Source organism: Pantherophis guttatus, chromosome 12, assembly GCF_059756535.1.
Source record: "Pantherophis guttatus breed Tessera chromosome 12, ASM5975653v1, whole genome shotgun sequence".
In the NCBI taxonomy this organism is placed as follows: domain Eukaryota; kingdom Metazoa; phylum Chordata; class Lepidosauria; order Squamata; family Colubridae; genus Pantherophis; species Pantherophis guttatus.
The window spans coordinates 11739250-11764045 of record NC_142074.1 but is presented as its reverse complement, the minus strand read 5'-3'; the positions used below and the strand labels follow the sequence as shown (position 1 = coordinate 11764045).

Below are 24796 nucleotides of genomic sequence, written 5' to 3'. Positions count from 1 at the left end.
GCTATACAGGCCCCGGGCTGCAGCCCATTACTAGGTGTGGCCTATGTGGAACTGGGCCACACGAGTGGCTAGCGTGGACAACAAGCAGGCCACCGCATGCACACCCACAGACTGACCTGTGCAAGTGGCAAGCCGGCAGGCACTCGCGGGCATGTGCGCCAGCCTGCAGCTCACACAAGTCGAGGTGCGCGCCGGCCACCACTGGCAGAAGCCAGCTTGCGCCATCCCACTTCTCGCATGGCCCAGTTCCCTCTCCCTTCCCCCAGTTGGGCCACCAAGCCGCAGAGGTTGGGGACCGTTGGTATACAAAAACAAAAGTCTTCCTATGAGAACAGAAATGAGGATTTCTGAGGAAAGAATTAGTGGCACTTTCTCTCTTAAACCAGATGTGCACAAAAAACATAATTTTATTCAGTTAATAAATGGTAGAAGAAATATGAAACTGATATCCAGTCATAAACTGATCTATCTCTATCTATCTATCTATCTATCTATCTATCTATCTATCTATCTATCTATCTATCTACATACACACACACTCCTTTATAGTAGTACCCTGTTTCTCCTAAAATAAGACATCCCCTCATAAGAAGCCCAATAATTGAGCCCGAAAATATTTAACCGCATGCGCAGCTGGTCCCCGACTTTTCCTCTGGTTAGGGTTAGGGAAACAGAGCTGGAAATCAGGTAAGACTGCAAGAGGAGCCCCATCTTGCTCCATGTGCCCCAAAGTAATAAGACATCCCCGAAAATAAGGCCAAGCGCTTATTTCGGGCTTCAAAATAATATAAGACAGGGTTTTAGTTTCAGGGAAATACGGTATTGAAATAATAAACAGAATTTTCATCAACTATGGTATGTCACACTGATCATTGCCAGTGATGTTTATACGCTTGTTAGATTTTTAGCGATGACGTATTTTATGGAAAGAACTCATAAAATAGAACTTGAGTGACATTTCTAAACAGTTAAAATTCAAGGAATTGAATGGGGCCATTCATGTCTTTGTAAAGATTGATTATTTTTCCCCCAGTTTCTAAAATAATATAATTACAGCATTTAATATAAAATTAAACATATAAAACAGTCCTAGATATTGTAACTTCTCAGATGGGCAGGTTCCTAGTCACAAAGTTACTGTGCATTGAATCAGTGTTGACTCCTGGTGATTGCCAGGATAAGTCCCTGCAATTTTCTTGGCAAGATTTCAGAAGTGGCTTGCCATTGCCCTCTTCCTGGGGTTGAGAGAGACTGGCTTCCCCAAAGTCTCCCATGGGCTTCATGTCTTAAGGCAGGACTAGAATTTACAATCTCCCAGTTTCTAGCTGATGCCTTAACCACTACACTGAACTGTTTTTTACATCCTTAATTACTTAACTGTCTTTCGTTCCCATACATATCAGTCAAGTGTTGAAAATGTTTATTATTTTCTCAGAGCCTTAAATAAAGTTTCGGTTGGCAGACATAAGGGAGTGAAGCTTTTGACATAATGATGGAAAAGCCACCTTGAAGTCTGGCTGAAAATGATAAGCTTGAGGCCTGGAAAACCATCTAACTTAGAATTATAGGTGAGGCGTGGAAAGCCATCTCTGAAAACTAGCTGAAAATTATAGTTGAGGCCTGGAAAACTACCTAGTTTGAGAATGATAGCTGAGCCGTGAAAGGCCACCTCGAAAGCTAGCTGAGAATTACGAATCCTCTTTGCTTACAAATTCCCTTTTTTGTTTGCAGACGTGGGTGGGAAACAAAAGAAGAAAAATGAGCAGTAAGAACGCCGTGGATTCTGGAGGAAGCCCATCAGCCACATCCAGCAGCACATTGACAATGCCTCCAGAAGTGGCTGTTCAAAACGTGGTCAGCATAGCCCGTTCCCAGAGCCAGCAGTCCTCGTGGACGTCCTCCAATAACGACGTGATAGTCACCGGCATCTATAACCCAGCTACTTCTTCTGGCAGGCTGGTTTCCAGTAAACAGACTAACTCCTTGATGAGCGATATGCATAAAAACTCCCTGTCGAGGTCAGGCGGGAAGAGCGATCCCGAATTCCAGCGGCAGCACATCGCGGTGACCCGCCAAGCGCCCCATTGTAAAAACGCTTCGCTTTTCCTGGGCGAGAAAACCATCATCCTCTCCAGGCAAACCAGCGTGCTGAATTCAGGGAATTCTATTTATAACCACACAAAGAAAAGCTACGGCGGCTCATCGGTTCAGACGGCGGAATTAGTGTTACCTCAAAAGCCCGTCCTGTGCCACCGGCCGTACAAAATGGACCAGGTGGGCTGCCAACGGTTGCAAAAACCAGAGCACCCTATCCTCGCTTCCTCCGTTCCATCCGGGCAGAGATCGAACATTAGAGATCCTTCCTGCAGCACCCACAATTTGGAAATCCGAGAGGTTTTTTCGTTGGCTGTTACCGATCAATCCCTGGGAGGAAACCGAGAGAAGGCCCTGTCATCTTCCGGAGAAGGCAGTTGCCTATCTATCGCGATGGAAACTGGGGATGCGGATGACGAATATGCCCGAGAGGAAGAGTTGGCCTCCATGGGTGCCCAGATACAAAACTACTCTAGGTTAAGCGGCACGTCCCTCCGCGTCGAGAATCCGGGATCTGGTTTTTCGGGGTCGGGCAGGAACATGGGTTGCAATTCGCACGTGCTGAACGCGCGGAATTTGCACAACAATATCTTGTATCACAACAGAGACTATCGCTTACCTCCACGGACATCGTTGCACAGCACATCCAGTACGCTCTATAGCAGTTCCTACCCATCCAGAAGTAACCTTTCTTCTCATTTTGCAGCATCCAATCAACTAAGGCTATCTCAGAACCAAAATAACTATCAGGTAATTGAGCTTTTCTTCCTAAGTTGTGACGCTTAGAACAGGGGTGTCAAACTCAAGGCCCGGGGGCTGGATTCGGCCTGTGGGGTACTTAGATCTGGCCCACGGGGCCACCCTGGAAACAGCGAAGGACCGGCCTGCGGTGCTTCTGCCAGCAAAAATGGATTCCCGAGCTCCGTTTTCAGCTGCCACCCAAGCTCCGTTTTCACTGGCAGACTGTTGCAGGAGGACGTTGCAGCCGAAAACGGAGCTCGGGAACCTGTTTTCGCTGGCAGAGCACTTGGGCCACCACAGGCGCCCACCCAACATGAGTGATGTCTTGCTGGCCACGTCCATCCCGGCCCCCCGAGGTCAAACACAGCCCTGATGCAGCCTTCAATGAGATTGAGCTTGACACCCCTGGCTTAGAAAATGTGCCACTTCCATTTCTTTAAAATTGTAAATCACGAACTCCAGCTCATGAGTGACTGTAAAGGGAATTGCTACTTTTGTTTTCTGCTACCAGGAAATAAGAACAGTTTTCTGTTTTTTTCCCCCCTTTATTTATTTTATTTATTCATTTCTTTATACATGCCCGTTTTTCTCTTACGTCCCTGACATTTTGATATGCTTTATTCCTGTATTACAATCCTGATGATACCTGAATTTGGAAACGGATCATTCTGAAAACGTCCTCAGAACCATATGAAGCCAAGAATACATGTTGATTCATATTCTGGTTTAGAGAATATCAATTTAAACGTTTAAATCAATTGAAGAATATTTTTTTAAAAAAAACCAAAATCCTTAGCTGAATTTACAAGAATTCAGAACCATTCAATATGTTTGAGATCCAGTACATGATGATTTATTCCGGTGGTTCTCAACCTGTGGTCCGTGGATCCCGGGGGAGGGGGGGGTGTTCCGTGATATCATCACAGGGGATGTGTGAAGGCTTGAAGAAATATTATGATTTAAATCTTAAGTCCTGGGGGTCCATGGCCACAGTCTGTGGTCACAAAGGGGGGTCCATGGTGAAGAAAAGTTTAAGAACCACTGGTTTATTGTCTCTAAATCAGATTTCTTAGAGAAAGAAGAATGGTTTATGTTCATCTCGGTGATGGGATCCTACTGGTTTAACAACCGGTTCGGTGTTCGTGTGTTTCGCGCGGGCGCAATTAAACGAAAAATCACCTTCCGCGTTAGTCCTTGGGAATTAAAATAGTTGAGCTGCGGCAATCCGCTCTGCCGCACTAATCAGCTGCGAAGATATAAGTAAGTAAAGCACGGGGTGGGGGTGGGCGGGGCCAGCTGATAGTTGGAGCGAACCAGTTCGCTGCCAGCTGATCGTCGGAGCTACCGGTTTGTCCGAACCGGTAGAATCCCACCCCTAGCTCATCTCAAAATAATGCATTCCAATACACTCATGGTAACAGTTCTTCAGATGATTATCTGTCTATGCAGCATGCAAAATGTACCTTTGTGGTGATTTTTTTATTTTCCACAGATTTCAGGAAACCTTACTGTGCCTTGGATTACTGGGTGCTCCAGGAAAAGAGCAGTAAGTACACCTTACTGCTTACAGTGAAACTGCACCAACCTTCAGCTTTAGATTGTTATGTTTATTTATTGCATATATTTATACTATATACACACAGTTCTGAGTAGGTTATAATGAATTTTCGCCAACAACGAGAAGCATTCGTTATTTTTTCCAAGAAACGTTGCATGTAATAATTCCGATTTGAGTTGTTTTTATTTTGCAGCCCTGAAAATTTGGGGGGATTGTTATCAATGCAGGCAGTAGTCAATTAAAGTTATTATGCTCTGTTATTCAAAAATCCTGTCCGTTAGCTCTTATGAATTGGCTTAATATTAATTACGGTATATCAATCAACAGTTTTCGTTGTGTTTCAGTGACGGCATCACCATAATAAAGACGGCTGGAAAATAATTGTACCAATGGTGCCGTATTTTTAAAAGCAACTGGGAAACCTAGTGAGGGTGGCAAAACAACGTGGCAATCTTCTTGGAAAACAAAATAAATCTTTTTAAAGATGAGCCTTGCTGATCCCAAGAGTAATGAAGACAGTTTCAATTGTGGGCTATCAATGTAAAACCTTCATAGTCCCAATTTATAGTCCATTCCAACCGAACATTAGTCTCAACTTAAATTCTGTCTGCTTCCAAATAGTTCTGTCTTTCTTTCTTTTCTTTTTTTCCCCTGGTTTAATTTCAAGCAAGTGAAATCGAGGCTGTGGGGCACAAAGGAAAAAGCAAAGTAGAACAGAAAGGCTGTGAATCTTTTAGATCTGCAATAACTCTAAATCTATCCTTAAAAAAAAAAAAAAGTTTTGCGCAGATTCCTCTTTAATGTTGTTGGTTAACTATCTTATATTAATTTGTGTTGGTGTTAAATAGCCTGAATCTGTGCAATTAAAAATGCTTTCAAGACCGTTTTAAACCTGTTTGCAGAAGCTGTAGTCTTAACAAATGGCAGCAATTTCTAGACTTTTATATAATCTTCATTTGCACAGGGAAATTGTATTCAAATGGGTTTTGCAAATGAAATAAAGTAATTTGTCATTGTCTCCAATTATAGTAGGATAACAAAGTTGGTTTTGTGACCAGAATAATTTTAAGTGCCATTTTTTTTAAACGACACATCCTGAAAACTGATCTGGAGCAAAGTTTCTTAATGTTTTAAGCCATGGTCTATAAATGGCTCCTTAATAAATATAGATATCCATTAATAAAGGGGTGAGCTTTTCTCTCACCTAATTCTGTGTATGATTGAGTTCAGTGATGAAATCCAAACCGGTTTGCTACCCGCACATACGTGCTACATGCCAAATGGGCACTGCGCGCATGCGCACTGAGCACCAAAAGGAGGCTTGGGAAGGTAAGTAGAACAGCAAAGAGGAGGATCAGCTGTGCTGCACGATTTAGCTTTGCTAGAAAGCAGGATTTCCCAAACCGGAGAGAACCGGTAGCATTTTACCCCTGATTGAGTTGGATTATGGCACGCTAATCTCTCCATTTCTTATCAATACAATCAAAAATACTAGTGTGAATCAAGCCAATTTTTTTTAATTTTTCATTGTTAGGGGAGAGCATGGGCGAGGATAGCAATCCTGTTTTTAATGTACTAAGAATCCTAATGTAAAGATCAAAAGTTCAAGTAGTCTTTGCGTTTTGAACGAAGTTTGGCCGGATCTCCTGGGAAGCTCATGAGCGAAGTATGAAGCCTTTCCTATATCCTAAGACCTTATATTCTCCTTTTGTTTCAAATACTGGATTAGTTATGTAGGCATTGACATAATAATTGCCTGAGTCTTTTGATAAGCTGTTCAGGTTGTTGGACAACACGGAATTCATTGGTTGTGAATTGCAAAAAAAAATAAAAATAAATAAATATGTATCATTTATTGCCTATGAGATTCAGGGGCTGATCCTGAGGTACAGGTAGTCCTCGACTTGCGTCCCTAATGGAACCTGCTGCTTATGGTCACTAACCAAACTCTTGTAGGCGAGGGCTACCTGTATTATATATATTGTATTCAATTATTGTTTCTGGGTTTTTCTTTTTTTTTTTTAACCTTGCTGATCACTGACTGTAGTTTTAAAAGATTTAATTTGACCGTGGCAATTTCCTGGAACATTGCTGTGTTCTTTTTCCAAGTTTCTGGACTTTTAATAAGCTGCATTTAGTAATCTTTGCATATTTGTGCGTGCACGCCCATGTCCTTGTACTTTTCCCAAACAGCAAGTGCATTCTGTTTTTCAAGGTAAAAGAAGATTGCAAAATTCTGCAGCTAAAGGCAGCCATTTTAATTTGGTCCAAGTGACTAAGCTTGTGTTAATTTGTAACAAGTCTCCTCCATTTTACACCTATTTCTTTAGAGTAATTTGTTTTAACCAATGTTATAAATAAATCAAGAATTTTGACTAGACGGTATAATTAAAAGTAGGACTTGATGTTGAGAAAGGGGTCTACGACAACTTGCCACAGCCAACTCGCCATTCTCAACTCGCCATTCTCAACTTGCCAACTTGTTATGGCCAACTTGCCACGGGACAATTCGCCATGAGATGAGAGTTACATTAAAATTGAAGAAATAATCCAGTAGAATTCTTAAAGAAAGGATGCTAAAGGAGGGAGGAACAAAATTAAACGTGAATGACAAAAATTAAAATATTTTTTAATTATTTTAAATAATTAAATTGAATTGTTGAATTGTCCCGCTGTGAGTTGGCCATGGCAAGTTTTCCCACGAGTTGGCTGCAGTGAATTGACCATGGTGAGATGGCTATGGCAAATTGGCTGCAGCAAGTTGCCCCATTCCGGTTGAGAAGACCTTCATTTTCACTGTCTGCCCTTGTCTGATTTTTTTTTTGCACTCTTCACTGAGAGAGGGGGAAAAAAGATATGTGCTTGTTTCACAGTTACAGGACCGTACACAATTCAGCGACCGAGATTTAGCCACCCTTAAGAAATACTGGGATAAAGGCATGACCAGCCTTGGATCGGTTTGCAGAGAGAAAATTGAAGCCGTTGCTGCAGAGTTAAACGTTGACTGTGAAATAGTAAGGGTAAGAAACTTAACGTTTGTAGAAACCAAAATAGCCTTGATGAAAGATTTCTTTTTTTTTTTCTCTTCTGAATTGCAAGAGTGAGATCAAAATAGATTGCACGTGTTATTGAATGGTTACATTAGGAAGTGCTGTGTTTCCTGTCTATTTATAGATATCATGCCTTGGGTGAGACATTTATTGATAACTACTATATGTTAGATGTCTGATACTTCAGTTGTATTGAGATTTATATCCGTTTTTTTAAGAAACTGAGAGCTGAAAAGGAGTAACAGTTGTTTTTCAGTTCTTTGTATTGTAGAAGGAAGCTGAGTTTTGTTTTGATCTCCACCTCCCCACCCCAAAAAGAGGAAAAGATAAGAGCTATGCTTTGCATGTATGGAGTTCCAAGTATATTACCTGATAGCAATAAGCCCTTAGACTTACATACCACTTCACAATGCTTTACAGCCCTCTGTAAAGTGATTTTACAGAGTCAGCATATTGCCCTCAACAATCTGGGTCCTCATTTTACCTATCTTGGAAGGATGGAAAGCTGAGTTAACCTTGAGCCTGGTATGATTTGAACTGCAAAATTGCAGGCAGCTGGCAGGCAGCAGAAGTAGCCTGCAGTATTGCATTCTAACCACTGCACCACCATGGCTCTGATCCTTCTTCCCAATTTCCCAAACGCTGCTTGAATACCTGGGGACTTGAGAATACAATACGTCGTATGTGTAGGAAAAGAGCAGTCAGAGCTGGGAGGAGTAAAATGTGTCATCAGCTTAGAATCCTTCTGTTGCCACAAACAAGCCAAGGCCAGTCCCCCTTGAATTCCATTGGTCCTTATCTGGTCCCAATTTAGCGCTGACCATTACTTGACCAGATTCTTGTGCATAAGTTTCAATAAACCATTTCTGCTTCTTCCTACATGAATGGGCCTGATATTGTCCTATATCTGTAACAGCACTGATGATTGTTCCTAAGGTGCTTTTTTTCAAGACGTAACTGGACTTTCTGGTTTTTCTTTGAAGACGTTTCATTTCTCATCCAAGAAACTTCTTCAACTCTGACTGGATGGTGGGGAATGGAAAGATTTATACTCCTTGTATAATTTCATTCCATACCATCCAGTCAGAACTGAAGAAGCATCTTGGATGAGAAGTGAAACGTCTTCAGCGAAAAACCAGAAAGTCCAGTTATGTCTTGAAAAAAAGCACTTTTGCAACAACCATCACCTGGATGACTGAGAATCTCCATAGATAAGTAGCACTGATGATGTTACCTCATCAGGTGTTGTGGCCTGTGCAGCTAGTAGCTGATTCCGACAGCGAGGAGGCTGGTGTGGTGCTGCAGGGAATTTGCAATTTGCAGGGAACAACTTCATTCACTCTCCTTCGTGTCTTGATCTTAGTTCTCTGCAAAATGCTTCTGGGCTTTCTGCCAAACATAGTAAGATTACAATTATTTATTCTTTGGATTCTTGTAGGCTGTTAAGAAAGTTAATTAACAGCCTTTGTTTGAAAAAGACTGATTTAATTTAGTAAACTAAGGTTTGTACAAACTTTGTGTGTGCTGCGTTCTTTGGGGTCTGTAGCTGGGGCAGAACAGTTAGGGTAATGAAACATCTGTAAGAAACCAAGCAAGCTCTGAGGGTACCAAGGACTCCTCATGTCCTATATCTTTCTGTTCCTCCTTCTCTATATAATACTGTCTCAAGACCAGGTTTTAGAATAAATAATCATGTGCACATCATCTCACTTGTGCTTTTAAGTGTTTCAATTTAGAAATCAGGTATAATTAGGGTAGCCCTTGCCATCCGATTCTTTCTAAATGTATTTTCTCTGTATTTCTTTAGCCACAAATCTGGTAATTGCCATTAAGGTGCCTCTAATTCTAAAACGTCAGTACGATACATTTTAGACATTCATTCATTGATAATCAATATGTAAACAGCTTTTCATCCAAAACTAATTGGATTAGAGGTGATAAAATTAGAAGAAATGAGAACATATGTTGAAATTCCATTAAGTTTCTCTTGGATTCTAAATCTTATGTGGAATTTGCCATCCACGTATCTCCAAAGAAACTTCAATAATGCAAGCGTGTTCCTTCTTGAATGATTGTAGTTGTGATTGTGGCTTCCTTAATATTTCAGCTTTGGGATCAGTGATAATGTCTCAATTTTTTTCCCCTATCTGTTTCCTCACCCAAGACTTGGATCGGAAATAGGAGACGGAAGTATCGTTTGATGGGCATTGAAGTCCCTCCTCCGCGAGGTGGCCCTGCCGTTTTTTCGAGTCAGTCTGATTCCAGTGATAAATCGGTACCCACTCCAGGCGATGACCCCTTGACTGACATAGGAGATGATAATGACAGGAATGATGAAGTGTCCATCTGCTTATCAGAAGGAAGCTCCCAAGGTGGGTCTATGACTCTGATGGCGAACCTATGGCACATGTGCCAGAGGTGGCACGCAGCATCCTCTCTGTGGGCCCACGAGCCGTCATCCCAGTTCAGCTCCGCCGTGCATGCTAGCACACCTCCTGCCAGCCAGCTGGTCTTCAGGTCTCTGCCACTCATGCGCGGGGGGCAGGGCACGTGCAGGGGGCCATGCACATGCACGCAGGGATGGGGGGGGCGCATGTGCGGGGGCCACGTGTGCGTTGCATTTTGGGGTTCGGGCGCACATGCACTCTTTGGGCACTCAGTCCGGAAAAGGTTAGCCATCACTGGTTTTATGACAACTTGCCTTGGCCTACATGGTCAACTTGCTGTGGCCAACTCACCACGGAGCAACTTGCTGTGGCCAACAAAGAAAGAAGCTTTCATGGATCAGCTTTACACAATGTTCCTCACATGTGGGATTGTGTTAAGAGTTTTCTATCTTTTTAACTTTTAACATTTTAACTAATCCTAGTTTAAAAATCAGTCTGGGCCAGGATGTATGCCCAACATAATTTCACTTATATAGCTTGACTGAATATTTCATTGCTCATTTGGACAGTCCAAGTCTAGATAAACTTTTTGCTTTTCAGACCAACTCTAAAGGGATAATTAATTTTTCAGGAGAAGAGAGGCACAAGACTCATAACTTGGCACCGAACCTTTAATACGGCTGAAATGATCTTTTAGAGTTAGACCCCATTTTTAGTAACCCAACAAGCGACAGAGGCAGGCTGTTACAATGCAGGAAGTGTGTTTTAAAATGTACAAACAACAATACCTGCATCAGTTAAAAATGAAGAGGGGTTCACGTTTTACCGACTTCACAGTTCAGCTAATTGCTCCTGGTAGGTTTGACTGGAACAAATTGCCAAGGTTTTGCCTTGGGTACTTCAAAAATAGTCTGTTTCTAGGGCACATTAATGGATAGATAGATAGATAGATATGCCAAGCTCGATCTCATCATTTTGTTTAAACAATTTGGAGAAGGCAAGGGTAAAATATATATATATATATATATCTGAGAACTTGAGCGCTTCTGATGAGCCTGTCAGAATTTCAGTTACAAAGAGAATACGATATAACAACACAAAATTGGCCGGGAGTAACTCAAAAGCCAAGTGGATCGCTCAAAATCTGCAAATCATCTTTTCGCCTGAGGTGAAAGAAACTCCTCCAACAACAAGAGGACTTGGGAAGTAGAACATGCTGCAGCTCTAAGAAGAAACTTATCTTAAAATTAATTGAGTCTGGCACTCTGAAGCCTACAATAGAACCATCAAAAGAGAGGCACCAAGAAGATCAATGCATTCAATTTTGCAGCTATTAAGATTGTTGGACGAGCAGGCATAAAAACAGCCAAGGAAGTGACTGAAGGCTGGGAAACAGGCCCTTCATCAGTCAACAGGAGTGCTGATTTACCACCAGCCTATCAAATGCTTAGAAGGTGTGGACTGGACAGCACAAGCAAACAATAACCAATGACTTAAAAGCCAGCCATCAATATACCTTATTTTTCAGAGTATAAGACTCACCCGTTTCCCCCCTAAAAGAGGCTGAAAATTTGGGTGCGTCTTATACTCCGAATGTAACTTTTTCGAAGCTTTTTTTTTAGCCCTAAAGAGGCGCTAACGAGCGAAGCGATCTTCCCAGCTTTGCCTGCTCCCATGAGTCTCCGCTGCGCTTTAATGAGGAGCTAGCGAATGAAGCGATTCCATGCTTTGCTCCGACTCTCAGCTGTTCTCTTCAGCTGCCCCCCGCCCCCTTTTGCCTGCTTTTCTCATTGCTGCTTCCTCTCAGCTGTGCCTTAGAAGCTGTTTTTTATCCCCAAGCAGGGGATTAAAAACCAGCAAACTAATGTGCTGAAGCTGACCAGACTAAGGACGCTAGCCAGATGAATACCTGGTAAGCAGATTTTTTTTTCCTGTTTTCCTCCGCAAAAACTAAGCTGCGTCTTATACTCGGGTGCGTCTTATACTCCGAAAAATATGGTACCCTAATCAACATCTAAAAGGCCACATACAACAGGCACTATAAATACCACACACAGAACAACTCACACTCTGCCAGAGAGAAGTTCCCTGAAGATGGGCCCTAGTACAAGTACCAAAGCGCGGAATACAAAACTGATTACATTATTAGTTTTGACAGTGGATCTCCCTCAGTTCTTCTCTTGTTTGGCCATTGCAAGATTTGAAATCCAGCTCCACATCAGTAACAGTGGATAGATTAGAGAGTTCCAGAATAATTCCTAGACACCCATATTGCTTCACGGTTTCTATCCTTTTTTTCATGAACACTGATGATCTGTTGGTTGGACTAGAAATATCATTTAGATAAGATAACATTTATTGTCATTTTTTTTTTTTACTGTGAGCACACCGGCACACATTAAAAATAAAATACATATATACATACCGTATTTTTCGGAGTATAAGATGCACCGAGAATATAAAACGCAGCTTAATTTTTGGGGAGGAAAATAGGGGGAAAAAAATCCACCTACCAGGTATTCATCTGGCTAGCGTCCTTAGTCTGGTCAGCTTCAGCACATTAGTTTGCTGGTTTTTTATCCTCTGTTTGGGGATAAACAGCTTCTAAGGCACAGCTGAGAGGAAGCAGCAATGAGAAAAGCAGGCAAAGCACGGGGAGATTGCTTCACTCGGTTAGCGCCTAGTTAGGGCTGAAAAAAAGCTTCTAAAGAACAGTTGAGACTCGGAGCAAAGCATGGAGATGCTTCACTCGCACCTCGTGAAGCACAGCGGAGAGTCGAGGGAGCAGGCAAAGTTGGGAAGATCGCTTCACTGACTAGCACTTCATTAGCACCTCGTTAGGGCTGAAAAAAGCTTCGAAAAAGCTACATTCGGAATATAAGATGCACCCAAATTTTCAGCCTCTTTTTGGGGGGGGGGAAGGTTCGTCTTATACTCCGAAAAATGTGGTACATACATGTATGTGTGTGTGTATACACGTACACACACACATACATATATACGTTAATCACTGTCCATTTTGAATACATAACGGAAAGAAGAAACTTGAGAGTTCACAAGGTTGATACTGTATGGAACAAAACTGCGGCTGAATTTGAATGTTCTGCTTCGGATACCACGAAGCCTCCTCCTCCCAGAAGGTAACAAAGAAAACAGGTTGTGATGAGGAGATGTTTCCCAGACCCTGCTCAAGCATCACTTATATTCTATGCCTTGGATAGAAATAAAACAAAGAGGTGCTCAGTACTGACTCCAAATAATGATTCATTATTTTTGTCACTTATCAGGTGGAGTTAATTCTAGCATTACTATTTCAGGAGAAAAACAAGATGATTTAACAGGACAATTTATCCTGAGGGGAAGGAAGGAGGGAAGGAAGGCCACTTCTTTCTTGCAACCAAGAAAACTCCATGGTTTCTGAATTCACCAGATTTGAGGAAGTCTGATGTAATTTACTTAGGTAATTGGAAGAGGATATTAATATAGCATCATCAAGACCAGAAGCCATTGAGAGCTCTATTGCGCATCAATCCCTCATGAATGAGTGGCAGCAAATTTTTGTGCGAAGAAATTCCTTTTATTGGCCCTAGGAGCATCTGAAGGAAAAGTGAAAAAAAAAGTCAAGATGGCGACTGTGACCATATAATTCAGGCCCCATATTTTTTTTTATGCAAAGCCAGAAATAGAAGAACAAAGCTTGAGTCAAGTATAGTAGTCAAGGCGGCCATCTTGATTTTTTAAAAAGATTGCATGATCCTGATTGGTTGAAAACCTCCTTGCATTTCACTGGATTGTATCGTGTTTCCCCGAAAATAAGACCCTGTCTTATTTTTTTTTGAACCCTGAAATAAAAAGCCCGATTGGGCTTATTATCAGGGGATGTCTTATTTTGGGGGGGAAACAGGGTAATATCAAGAGATCTATCTCTTTAGCAGAATTCCCTGTCACTTGTGCGTTTGTCACATGATAATGTTGAATTCTTTGGGGAAAAAAAGTTCTAACAACCTTGGGGAGGTTTAATTCATTTTGTAATTAAATCTTTTAATTACAGTATATAGACAAATTTGATTTTACTTAGGTAAGTTTCTCATAACTATCTGTGAAGTGGACACACTTTCTTTCTTTCTGGGGATTTTCTGACAGTCTTTAAATCAGCACTTTGCTTAGCACTAAATCATTGTTTATTTCTGCAGAAGAACATAACGAAGTTCTTCCAAATGAAGGTATTGGCCACAAAGAAGAGGACCACGCTACTGTATCTTCAGATAATGTGGTGAGAATGCTTCCTAAAATCAGCTTACGAAATTAAAACCACAAAGCTTGATGAACTGATATCTGAAGGGCTCCGGCGTTGTGCCGTGGAATTGGAGGGAGGAAAAAAATCAAAACTCAGAATCTCCAATCTTGGAAAGCTTTTGTGGAGGATGAAATCCTGACCGTGTCAAAAGGTCTTTGCTTTCAAAAACAAAATACACTTGTTTGTTTCTTTTTCTTTTAAGAAAATAGAAATAATAGATGATGAAGAAAGCGATATGATCAGTAATTCTGAAGTGGATCAAATGAGCTCTCTTCTGGACTACAAAGTAAGTGCCCTGCATTTTTGTTTAAACAGAAAAAAAACATGATCCTCTAAATCAGAAGTGGGGGGAACCATGGCCCCTTTTATGACTTGCGGACTTCAACTCCCAGAATTCCTGAGCCATCTTCTGGTCATAGTAGAGGGCTCGGTGCTGCAAAGTCTTGAGTATAAATTAGGGACCGTGAGAACATAACTCCAGGCAGATGGTGCTGAAGCAAACATTTTTAAAAGTAGGATGAATGATTGCATTTTATTTTTAAGGCAGAATGTTCCAATTTCACCAGCTTGTAGATTGCAGGCTATAATGTTTGCTTTTGATGCCATATAGGCAACAGCAGTTGGGAATATTTAGATAAGGGCGGCTTTTTGCCAAATTTGCAAAGGTTACATCTATACATAAGAATTGGAGGTGGATCACTTCTAACTTAGGTTTCATTTGGTGTAACAATATAGAACACACGTTATCCTAGAACGTTGCCAGGTTTAAAGTAAGTGGAGGCCTTTGAAAAAAACACGATATGAGCTGAGCTTCACATAGTTACTTCATGATCTCTGCTTTAAGAGAAAGTACAGTGCCAGATGAATATAAATGTGAAGAAAGTGATTTCTTTAATGTCACTTGTCACCAATCTGAATAGTGTGATGTGATAACTACAAGGACGTGTTGTTGTTGAATTTTGATAAACAGCTAATCTCAGTTAAATGAGCTAGTATCTGAGATAAATAGGTTATCCATATTTTTTTTTAAATGTTCTTATCTATTGCAGTTTTTGTTGTTGAAATAAATGGAAAGAGTACGTCCTAATTACAAAACATAGGACAGAGAGAGAGATAGGTAGGTAGGTAGATTTTGAGATAGATGATAGATAGATAGATAGATAGATAGATAGATAGATAGATAGATAGATAGATAGATGGATGGATGTGTGGTGGCCTACAGGTGGAGCTCTCGTCTCACAATCATGAGCCTGTGAGTTCAATCCTAGGTAGAGGCACATATTTCTCTCTCTGGGCACACTGAGAACATATCTGCTGAAAAAATATTGTGCATTGGCAATAGGAAAGGCATCTGGCCAGTAAATATTCAGCTCCATTCGGTTGCCCAGACTCCACCCCACAAGGGATTATGGAGTGATAGATAGATAGATAGATAGATAGATAGATAGATAGATAGATAGATAGATAGATAGATAAGATATGGTGCATTTTGCTTCTGCATTTTAGTGTTTAATTGGATTGTGCTGCTATACTTTACTTTAGTATTTCTCATTTTGAAAATATTTTGGTAAAATACTTTGTAAGTTTATTATAGATATCAAAACTTCATGTTTTGCATCTGAAAACTGTAAGTGAGAAAGTGATCCATTTTTATATTAACTGACTTTTTCTCAAGCATAAAACTCTACCTATTTGTACCACATATTTGCAAATATTGTTCCTCTTTTAAAAAAGCCAAAAAGAGGGTGGGGGGACCACATTTGAGAAGAACAATTGAACTCCCTTACAAAATAAAACATTATACTGAAAGTTATATGGAACTTTTTTCCTCCCTCCAGAACGAGGAAGTAAGGTTCATTGAGAGTGAACTGGAGCATCAAAAACAGAAGTATTTTGAACTCCAGACTTTCACAAGAAGTTTGATACTTGCTGTCAAAACAGATGATAAAGATCAGCAGCAGGTAAGACTGAAGGAAGAGGAAGCAACTTTTTGTCATCTTTTGCCTCTGCTATGAAGATACAAGCGAGTTTCAGTGGGACTCCCACAGAGGTGAAATGCTACTGGTTCGGGCCGGTTCACTCAAACCAGTAGAAAAAAATGTTACCAATTCGCCTGAACCGGTAGTAAAAAAAAGCTTTTAAAAAGTTAAAAAAAAGCTTCCAACGATCAGGTGGCACAGCTGATTGTCACAGCTGATCGTCGGAACCTTTTTTTTTACTTTTTAAAAGCATTTTTTACTACCTATTCGCCCAAAACCGGTAGTTAAAAAATGCTTTAAAAAGTAAACAAAAAAAAGTGCCAACAATCAGCTATGCCACACAATTGTTGGAACCTTTTTTTAACATTTTTAAAGCATTTTTTTACTACTTATCTGCCCAAACCGGTAGTAAAAAAAATGCTTTAAAAAAGTAAAAAAAAGGTTCTGCTGATCGCGCGGCACAGCTGATTATCACAGCTGATCATCGGAACCTTTTAAAAGACTTTTTAGTTAAAAAATGCTTTAAAAAAGTAAAAAAAAAATGGCCGCGCCCACCCAGTCACATGACCCACCACCACCAAGCCACGCCCACAGAATCGGTAGGGAAAATATTTGAATTTCACCACTGGTCTCCCAGTTAGAACAATTCTCTGCGACTAACAATATACATGTAAATATATACACAGTGAGGATGTTGCCTCTGAATATTTCTTTATGATAGAGCTTTTTAAATGTGGATTACAGAGATTTGGATGGATTTATTTTATCTATTAAATATTTATGGCATCCATCTCCCCTACAAAAGATGACTTTACAATTCATAAAAACAAGCCAAAATTGGTTAAACTATTGAAAGATTAAAATGACAGACATTAAAATATTATTAAAATGTTAAAACACGATGTGTGAAATAAAATGAATGAAATGAATTTCACTGAATGAAGAACTTCAGAAATGCAACTCTTGACCTTAACAGAATCATCCTATCACATTCATTCACTCCCCATTTTGTCTTCCTGGGCTGAGTCCCTTTCTCTTGGCGTGGGGGGGACACACACGTTAGACCTAGTTTTTTGCCTAGTTTGGATCTTGGAGCAGTTGGAGACATGAACAGGTAATGCTGAGATTTAAAACAGGACAGAATAACAGAATTGGAAGGAACCTTAGATACTTTCTAGCCCAGCCCTCTGCTCAAGCACGAGACCCTATACAATTCCAGACAAGTGACAGTCTAGTCTCTTCTTAAAAGCCTCCAGTGATGGAGCACCCACATGTTCTGAAGGAAAGCTGTTCCACTGGTTAATTGTTGATATGATAGGACCAGGGCTGGGATTCATCCAGTTTGAACTGGTTCGGGCAAACCGGATGCTTATTTTACTTCTGGTTCGCTGAACCAGTAGTTGCAAGGACTGGCTGGCTCCGCCCACCCCTCCCAGGAGTCTCCACGCGGCCCGTTTTGGATGCCTGGTAAGTGCAGGGCCCGCGCGGAGGCTCTAGGAGTGCGAAAAACGGGCCTTCCGGAAGTATCAGAAGTCTGGAAACAGACTCGTTTCTGGCCTTCGGAGGGCCTCCAGAGCTCGGGGTAGGCCATTTTCGCCCTCCCGGAAGCTCAAGGAAAGCCTCTGGAGCTTGGGGAGGGCGAAAATGCCCCCCTCTCCAGCCGTGGTGCAGGAGGGCCGAGTAAGCCATGCCCACCATGGCCACGCCCACCCAGCAACCAGGCAGAGAACCGGTTGCTAAAAGTTTTGAATCCCACCCCTGGATAGGACCCCGAACTCACAAGAATAAATAGCAACTTTTCATCGTTTCCATTTTCTTCGTAACGCAGGCACTTCTAGCCGATTTACCTCCAGAATTGGAAGAGATGGATTTCAATCATACATCTCCAGAACCCGACGATACCTCATTCAGCTTGTCATCTTCATCTGAAAAAAATGCCTTGGACAGTTTGTGATCTTCTTCTTCTTCTTCTTTTTTTTTTTGACAAAGAAAAAACCACACAGTATATAGTTTGTCTAACGTGTATGTCTCTGAACCGATTGCATTGGATTAACCCATATCCTTAAATATGAAGGAAGACGTAGGGTGGGGAGGCCAGCGAGCCAATTGTATATTGAGGGCATTTTAATAAGTTTCTGCAAATTCAGAGTTTTGTTGTTGACAAATGTGAAAGCTACTTGAAAGCTGCTTCCGGCAGCTCTCTCTTGATAATGGTACCTTCATTATAACACGAACTTAATAATAAACACTTGACCTAAGGACGGCACTGAGAATGGAAGAATAGTAGTGAATTCTGTTAATAACTTCCTAATGTTAATCCGTCAGTCCTTCAGTGTGATATTTTGCCTTTTCTTGTTCTTTTTCTCCTTCTCAGGTAGATGGACTGATCACTGGAAATTATAGGTTTCAAAAGATGAGTGGGGGATAATTTGGGCCTTCATTCAAAAAATGATCATTCTAACCAGGGATCAAACAAAGAAGCGTTGGTCTTTTTAGTTTTTTCTTTTTTCTGTATATAGCAGCAAATCTCTTCTCTTCATTTTGGGATGATGAAATATCCTGGAATATTTTCATTACTGAAAAAAAAAAGCAAATCTATTTATCTTAGCTCTAATAAATTATTTTGTGTATATCAGCAGGTGGAAATTCCAAACAAGTAAGGAAAAAAAACACTTGACTCTTTTAAGTGCACAATTCAGAAAATACAATTTCCAGTTGCACAGCCTTCCCCTTTAGTACACTGTAGAGATCGGTAATAGTAATCCCGTCAAGCTCGAAGATCCACTATATATCCTTGTCTGAAGGTCTGGCAGATGTTTGCGGCTTATTTACAAGTGACTGGTCCATGAGCCTCATATAAAAAAAGATGAAAATGCGGAAATTGTTACTCGAGAGAAGAAGAAAAAAGCTTCACAAGTGGTGTGAGAAATGTTGATGAGAATTCCCTCGAAGGGGAAATATATTTCTGGACTTTTAATGTGGAGCAGTTACTTAGTCCATATACTTATTAAGATAATTGTTTTTTGTTTTTTTTAAACAAACCAGCCAACCAGCTAGCTAGCAAGCAAACACTAATTTATGGATTAGCTCTGAATAGGATTTAGCAAATGTACAACGCATTTATGCAGCCAGGCTTAAAAGTTATTTTGATCGATTTTGTTAGGCAATTAGTAGGCCGTGTAGACCTGAATTCAGTGAGAAATATATTGGAGTTCTCCATCTTTGCTGTGTGCATCAAAATCCTCAGTACAACCTCTTAAAGAGTCCAATGCATAATATGACCATGGTCCTCTTTTTCAACTACTGCTGGAAATTTAAGATTAATGTTTTTAATCTTAAACATTTTTTTTTTTTTAGAATTTTGATCTAAAGTTATGTATGTTGTGTCTTAAATAGGATAATGAAAATGTTACTTACCAATTTGTATGCTTTCTTCTTTGGGATAGTATTTAACCAATTGATTAGGGTGCTTGTCACGTCCGTGTTGATTGACTCCTAGCGACTATGTAGGTAAGCTTTCTCCAGGCTGAGACGTCCTTGGCGTGTGGCCTTTGAAGGCCTCTCAGTGCTGCGTTCACAGAAATGTAAGATAAATAAGTGACGCCCCATTGATGCCCCATAGCACAAACCTGGGAGGCTTTACATTCGATGGAAAAGTCGGTAAGAAAACTGTGTAAAAAAATTGTCCTCCCTCTTCTAACGTCCCCTTGTACGTTATTCTTAAATTCCAGCTCACAGCTTCTTCACCCTAGCTGCCACCACCTCCCTGTTCTCTTCCTTCCTTTGCGTTTTATCTCGCTCAGGGGTGAAATGCTCCCAGTTTGGACCGGATCGCCCGAACCGGTAGCAAAAATCCCTGTGCCACCCCCCCCCATGCCCAGCTGAGCCGCACGATCATCAGAGGCTTTTTTTTTAACCTTTAAAAGCATTTTTTCTACAACTTCTTCCGCCGAAAAAATGCTTTTAAAAGTTAAAAAAAAAAGCCTCTGATGATCGCGCGGCTCGGCTGGGATCTCAGAGACTTTTCAAAGCATTTTTTAAAACGATCAGGCAACTCAGCTGGGATCATCAGAGAGACTTTTAAAGCATTTTTTTTTCTGCAACCTCTTCAGGAAAAAATGCTTTGAAAAGGCTCTGAAGATCCCAGCTGTGTTCCTGATCGGCAGAGACTTTTCAAAGCATTTTTTTTTTTTTTTGCATTTGCAGAAAAAAATGCTTTGAAAAGTTAAAAAAAAAAAAAGTTGGCCACGCCCACCCAGTCACATCCCCCCCCCCGCCCCCACTACAGAACCGGTAGTAACAAATTTTACATTTCACCCCTGATCTCGCTGCTCTCTTCTTAGAGTTGCTCTCTAAGAACGAAAAAACAGGAGAAACAGGATTGCAACTCCTCTTAGCCTAAGAAGATCTTGCCACAGAGGAAAGGGTTTTTGCAGAGGAGAAATTAAGAGGGGTTTCCCACCCCACCCCTGTTCAGGGGTGGGCTTCAAAAATTTTAACAAGGGGTTTTCTGCCCGGTTGCTGGGTGGGCGTGGCCTAGTCGGCCTCCTACACCATGGTGGTGGGGGGGTGTTTTTGCCCTCCCCGGGCTCCAGAGGCTTTCATCAAGCCTCCGCAAGGGCGAAAACGGCCTCCCCAGGCTCCAGAGACCCTCTGGAGGCCAGAAACGGGCCTGTTTCCAGCCTTCCCGAACTTCCAATAGGCCTGTTTTTCGCCCTCCTTGAGCCTCCCCGCACACCCTGCACTTAACCTGCATTCAAAACGGGCTGTGTGGAGACTCCTGAGAGGGAAAGGGTAGGAGAGGCCAGCCAGGAGTGTCATGTTCCTCCGAACTGTACAGAATCTTAGCTAGAGGTTCTCCAGAACCCCTGCGAACCCCCAGCAGTCCACCCCTGCCCCTGTTTAGTCGCACCTCTGGGTGAAAGCGAATGTACTCGACTATGAGCAATGATGTGTTCCCTCTCAAGTAAAGGTAAAAAGGGCGGTGGGATTGGGCACCGTTCCCGCATCAAAATCCAAATGCCAAAGAAGGCTGTATTTCTTTTGGCCCACATATATTATGCAAACTGATTTGACACGGGATAATTATGGCTTCTTGGGTTTTTCCTTAATACTACTCTTGTTTGAAAGGGACGCGGTGGTTCAGTGGCTAAGACGCTGAGCTTGTCGATCGAAAGGTCGGCAGTTCAGCGGTTCGAATCCCTAGTGCCGCGTAACGGGGTGAGCTCCCGTTCCTTCTCCCAGCTTCTGCCAACCTAGCAGTTCGAAAGCACGTAAAAAAGGCAAGTAGAAAAATAGGGACCACCTTTGGTGGGAAGGTAACAGCGTTCCGTGCGCCTTTGGCGTTTAGTCATGCCGGTCACATGACCTCAGAGACGTCTTCGGACAGCGCTGGGTCTTCGGCTTTGAAACGGAGATGAGCACCGCCCCCTAGAGTCGGGAATGAATAGCACATATGTGCAAGGGGGAACCTTTACCTTTACTCTCGTTTGCTTTCCGGAAAGGGGTTCCCCTACCTCCGAACACTGGGAAGCTCCTGAAGCCACGCCTCTCTCGCTGCTGAGTTTTCAGCAAGCGTTCCTTTACAAAAAAGTTTGTATAGCACAATTAGCAGCAATAAAACAAACTACACGAGATTCTGAAGAAGCTGTTCTCGCTGCCACGTTGATCGTCGCGTCTGTGCGACGTGGCCTTTGTGACTTGTTTTCTGGAGTCACAAAACGCAGCTTGACGTGCTTGTCGTCCATATGAACAGTCAGCACTACATGCATTTTTTTTTTAAAAAAAATGAATGTAAAACGTAGGAAGCATAAGATAAGGCAATGCATGATAAGGCCAGCCTAATAGAGAAGGAAGGTTGCAATGGAGAGCCCGAAAAGACTACAGGGAAAGATCTGCAGATCTGAACTGCATGTTGTTTTTTTAGGGTCAGCTGCCTGTTGTTTCAACTGCCATTTCTGTTTGCATTTGCTTAGCCAAACGCACTGCAACGGATAATCATTGGGTGGAGAGGGGATGTCCTAGTGGTAAAATCCAAATTTTTACTACTGGTTCGGTTGGCGTGGCAGGGGAAAGATATTGCAAAATCCCCATTCCCTCCACACTCCTGGGGGAAAGATACTGCAAAATCCCCGTTCCCTCCCCACTCCAGGGGAAGAATATTGCAAAATCCCCGTTCCCTCCCCACTCCAGGAGAAGGATATTGCAAAATCCCCATTTCCTCCTTACTCCAGGGGAAGGATATTGCAAAATCCCCATTCCCTCCCCACTCCAGGGGAAGGACATTGCAAAATCTCCATTCCCACCCCACTCTGGGGCCAGGCAGAAGTGGTATTTGCCGGTTCTCCGAACTACTCAAAATTTCCGCTACCGGTTCTCCAGAACCTGCTGGATTTCACCCCTGGGATGTCCTAAACACCTCCATGATTACCTCGGACAGTGTTTCTCAAGATGTGTGGATTGCTGTGCTGGCTGGGGAATTCTGGGTGTTCGTTTCACAGCTACCCAGGTTGAGAAACATTGATCTACGCCAGGCATGTCCAGCCTATGGTTCACGGGTCACATGCTGCTCAGGACAGCTAGTAACGAGGCTCCATAAGACTGCAAATTTTAACATTATTGTAAACTAGGTTACATCCACTGATGATTAGATTAGATTGAGTTGGGTGGGTTGGAAGGGACCTTGTAGTCCAACCCACCCACCCACCCATCCAAGCAGGAGACCCTACACCATTTCTGACAAATGTTACAGATGTTATCTAGTTTGGCCAATGAAACATCTGCAAGAAGACAGTCAAGCTCAGAGAGCACCAAGAACCCCTCTTGGTCAATTTTGTGTGATTTATATACATTAACTATATTCGTAAAAAAGGAAGCAGACATACTGCGAACTCCGGAACTTAAAATTTTAAAAGAATTAAAATTTTATTTTGCTAAGCTTTCGTCAGCCATCTGCTGACATTGTCTGAGTATTAAACTACCATTACAGAGATCTCTGCCTTTATACGCCATTAACCAATTTAGCCCTTGTGCGTGTAATAGGCCCTTCCAGCCGTCTCCCACTTGTAATCAGCTGTGTTAAAATTTTAAGTTCCGGAGTTCGCAGTATGTCTGCTTCCTTTTTTATTAATATACCTGGAACTCGTATTTTTAGAATAGTTTGTAATTAACTATATTCCGTATTTTACTTGTGACCCAAGTCAATCCTCTCCACTCAATGCAGCCCAGGTTGGACATCCGTGACTTAGGCACTTCTTGTGTTGCTTAGTCAAAGAGCAGCAATCCAGACATCATTAAAATTGGGTTTTAGCGGAAATGCAAGCTGAACAGAGTTTTGAAAGAACTGAAAAGCTATTTCATACAAAAGGGTTGGGATTTTTTTTGTTTTTGTATTTGTATTTTCTATTTAGCTACCTCGGATGTAGATGCCCATATTCCTAAGCTATAAAGATGCCTCTCAGCTTTGCAACTATTCCAGAAGTTCTAATGGAAAGCTTATATGCTGTTTAGGCAAAAACATATTTGTGAACTGGAAAACATTTTATTTTTGCCAGTAATTTGTGTAGCACTTTGGTTTGCGTACGCCTGGTTCCAACTTCAAGACGCTTATTTTGATTTTTAAAGGCATGACACTGGCTAGTAAATCCCTAGGCCTCCAGTGTGATCTAAATACAACTCTGCAAATGATACACTTTTTTTTTTTTTTAATGGCTTGCAGTTCCTTCATCCTTGCGCGTCCTTTGAGGCTGAATGTATGATCTGAGTCTACAGTGAAAATACTTGTCTTTTTAAAATGGAGAATGCTTGTCGCGCTGAGACGTCTCACTGATGCGAGACTTCATTTGATGTTAAGGCTCATCCAATGATGAGAAGACGCGTTTTATTTATTGTCTGTATTAAAATAATCCTTTCCAGACCTCACGACAGTTTATAATAAAATCGCTGAACATGTGTTTGAACTAGCTAGCCCATATCCATTGGGACTGTAGCCTTTACAGGTTGTCCTCGACTTACAGCCGTTTTGTTTAGTGACCGCTCAAAGTTACATCGGCACTGAAACAAGTGACTTATGACTGTTTTTTCACATTATGGACATTGCAGCAATCCCTCAAGGTCATGTGATCAAAATTAGGACGCTTGGCCACTGGTTCCTATTGATGATGGTTACAGTTGACTGCAGCGATTCGCTTAACAATTGTGGCAGGGAAGGTCATAGAACGGGGCAAATCTCACTTAACGGCTGTCTCGCTTAGCAACAGAAAGTTTGGGCTCAATTGTGGCAGTAAATCAAGGACTGCCTGCATTATTTTCCAATCCAAAATGGGTCCTTAAGAGAAAGGTATGGTTAAAAAGTGGTTGTTTTAACCAGAAATTGTAAGGACCCATTTTTTTAACATCACAATCTTTCGTACCCCCTTGTTTCTCTCCCTCTCTGAAGCCTTGAGACTTTATGGAGATGAGGCTTATGTATCTTTTAACAATTGCACTGAATGGAGATACCTTTAATAGAATCAGATTCTTCAGGGGCAGGGGTCAGCAACCATAAACACTCAAAAGAGCCATTTGGACCCGTTTCCCACAGAAAAGAAAACACCGGGAACCACAAAACCCTTCCTGTGCTGACTATTTCTTGAGCGGCCACAAAACTAGCATATGTAATTGAATTAAACGTTCTGTTTTCTTCTGAAACT

The 24796-nt window shown here is 41.7% G+C and overlaps 1 protein-coding gene across 4 annotated transcripts in view; it reads left to right on the top strand.

The window, feature by feature from the left end:
- The window catches only part of HDX (highly divergent homeobox), a 35163-nt gene extending 16784 nt beyond the window's left edge, over positions 1-18379 (top strand). For all 4 annotated transcript variants that reach the window (XM_034434979.3, XM_034434980.3, XM_034434982.3 and 1 more), the window contains 8 exons: positions 1732-2844; positions 4328-4381; positions 7267-7413; positions 9608-9815; positions 14024-14103; positions 14330-14413; positions 15966-16088; positions 17935-18379. In XM_034434979.3, coding sequence (XP_034290870.1) covers positions 1732-2844; positions 4328-4381; positions 7267-7413; positions 9608-9815; positions 14024-14103; positions 14330-14413; positions 15966-16088; positions 17935-18060 — 1935 coding nt within the window. In that variant the 3' untranslated portion in view covers positions 18061-18379. The remainder of the gene's footprint in view (positions 1-1731; positions 2845-4327; positions 4382-7266; positions 7414-9607; positions 9816-14023; positions 14104-14329; positions 14414-15965; positions 16089-17934) is intronic.
- The last annotated feature ends 6417 nt before the right edge of the window (positions 18380-24796 follow it).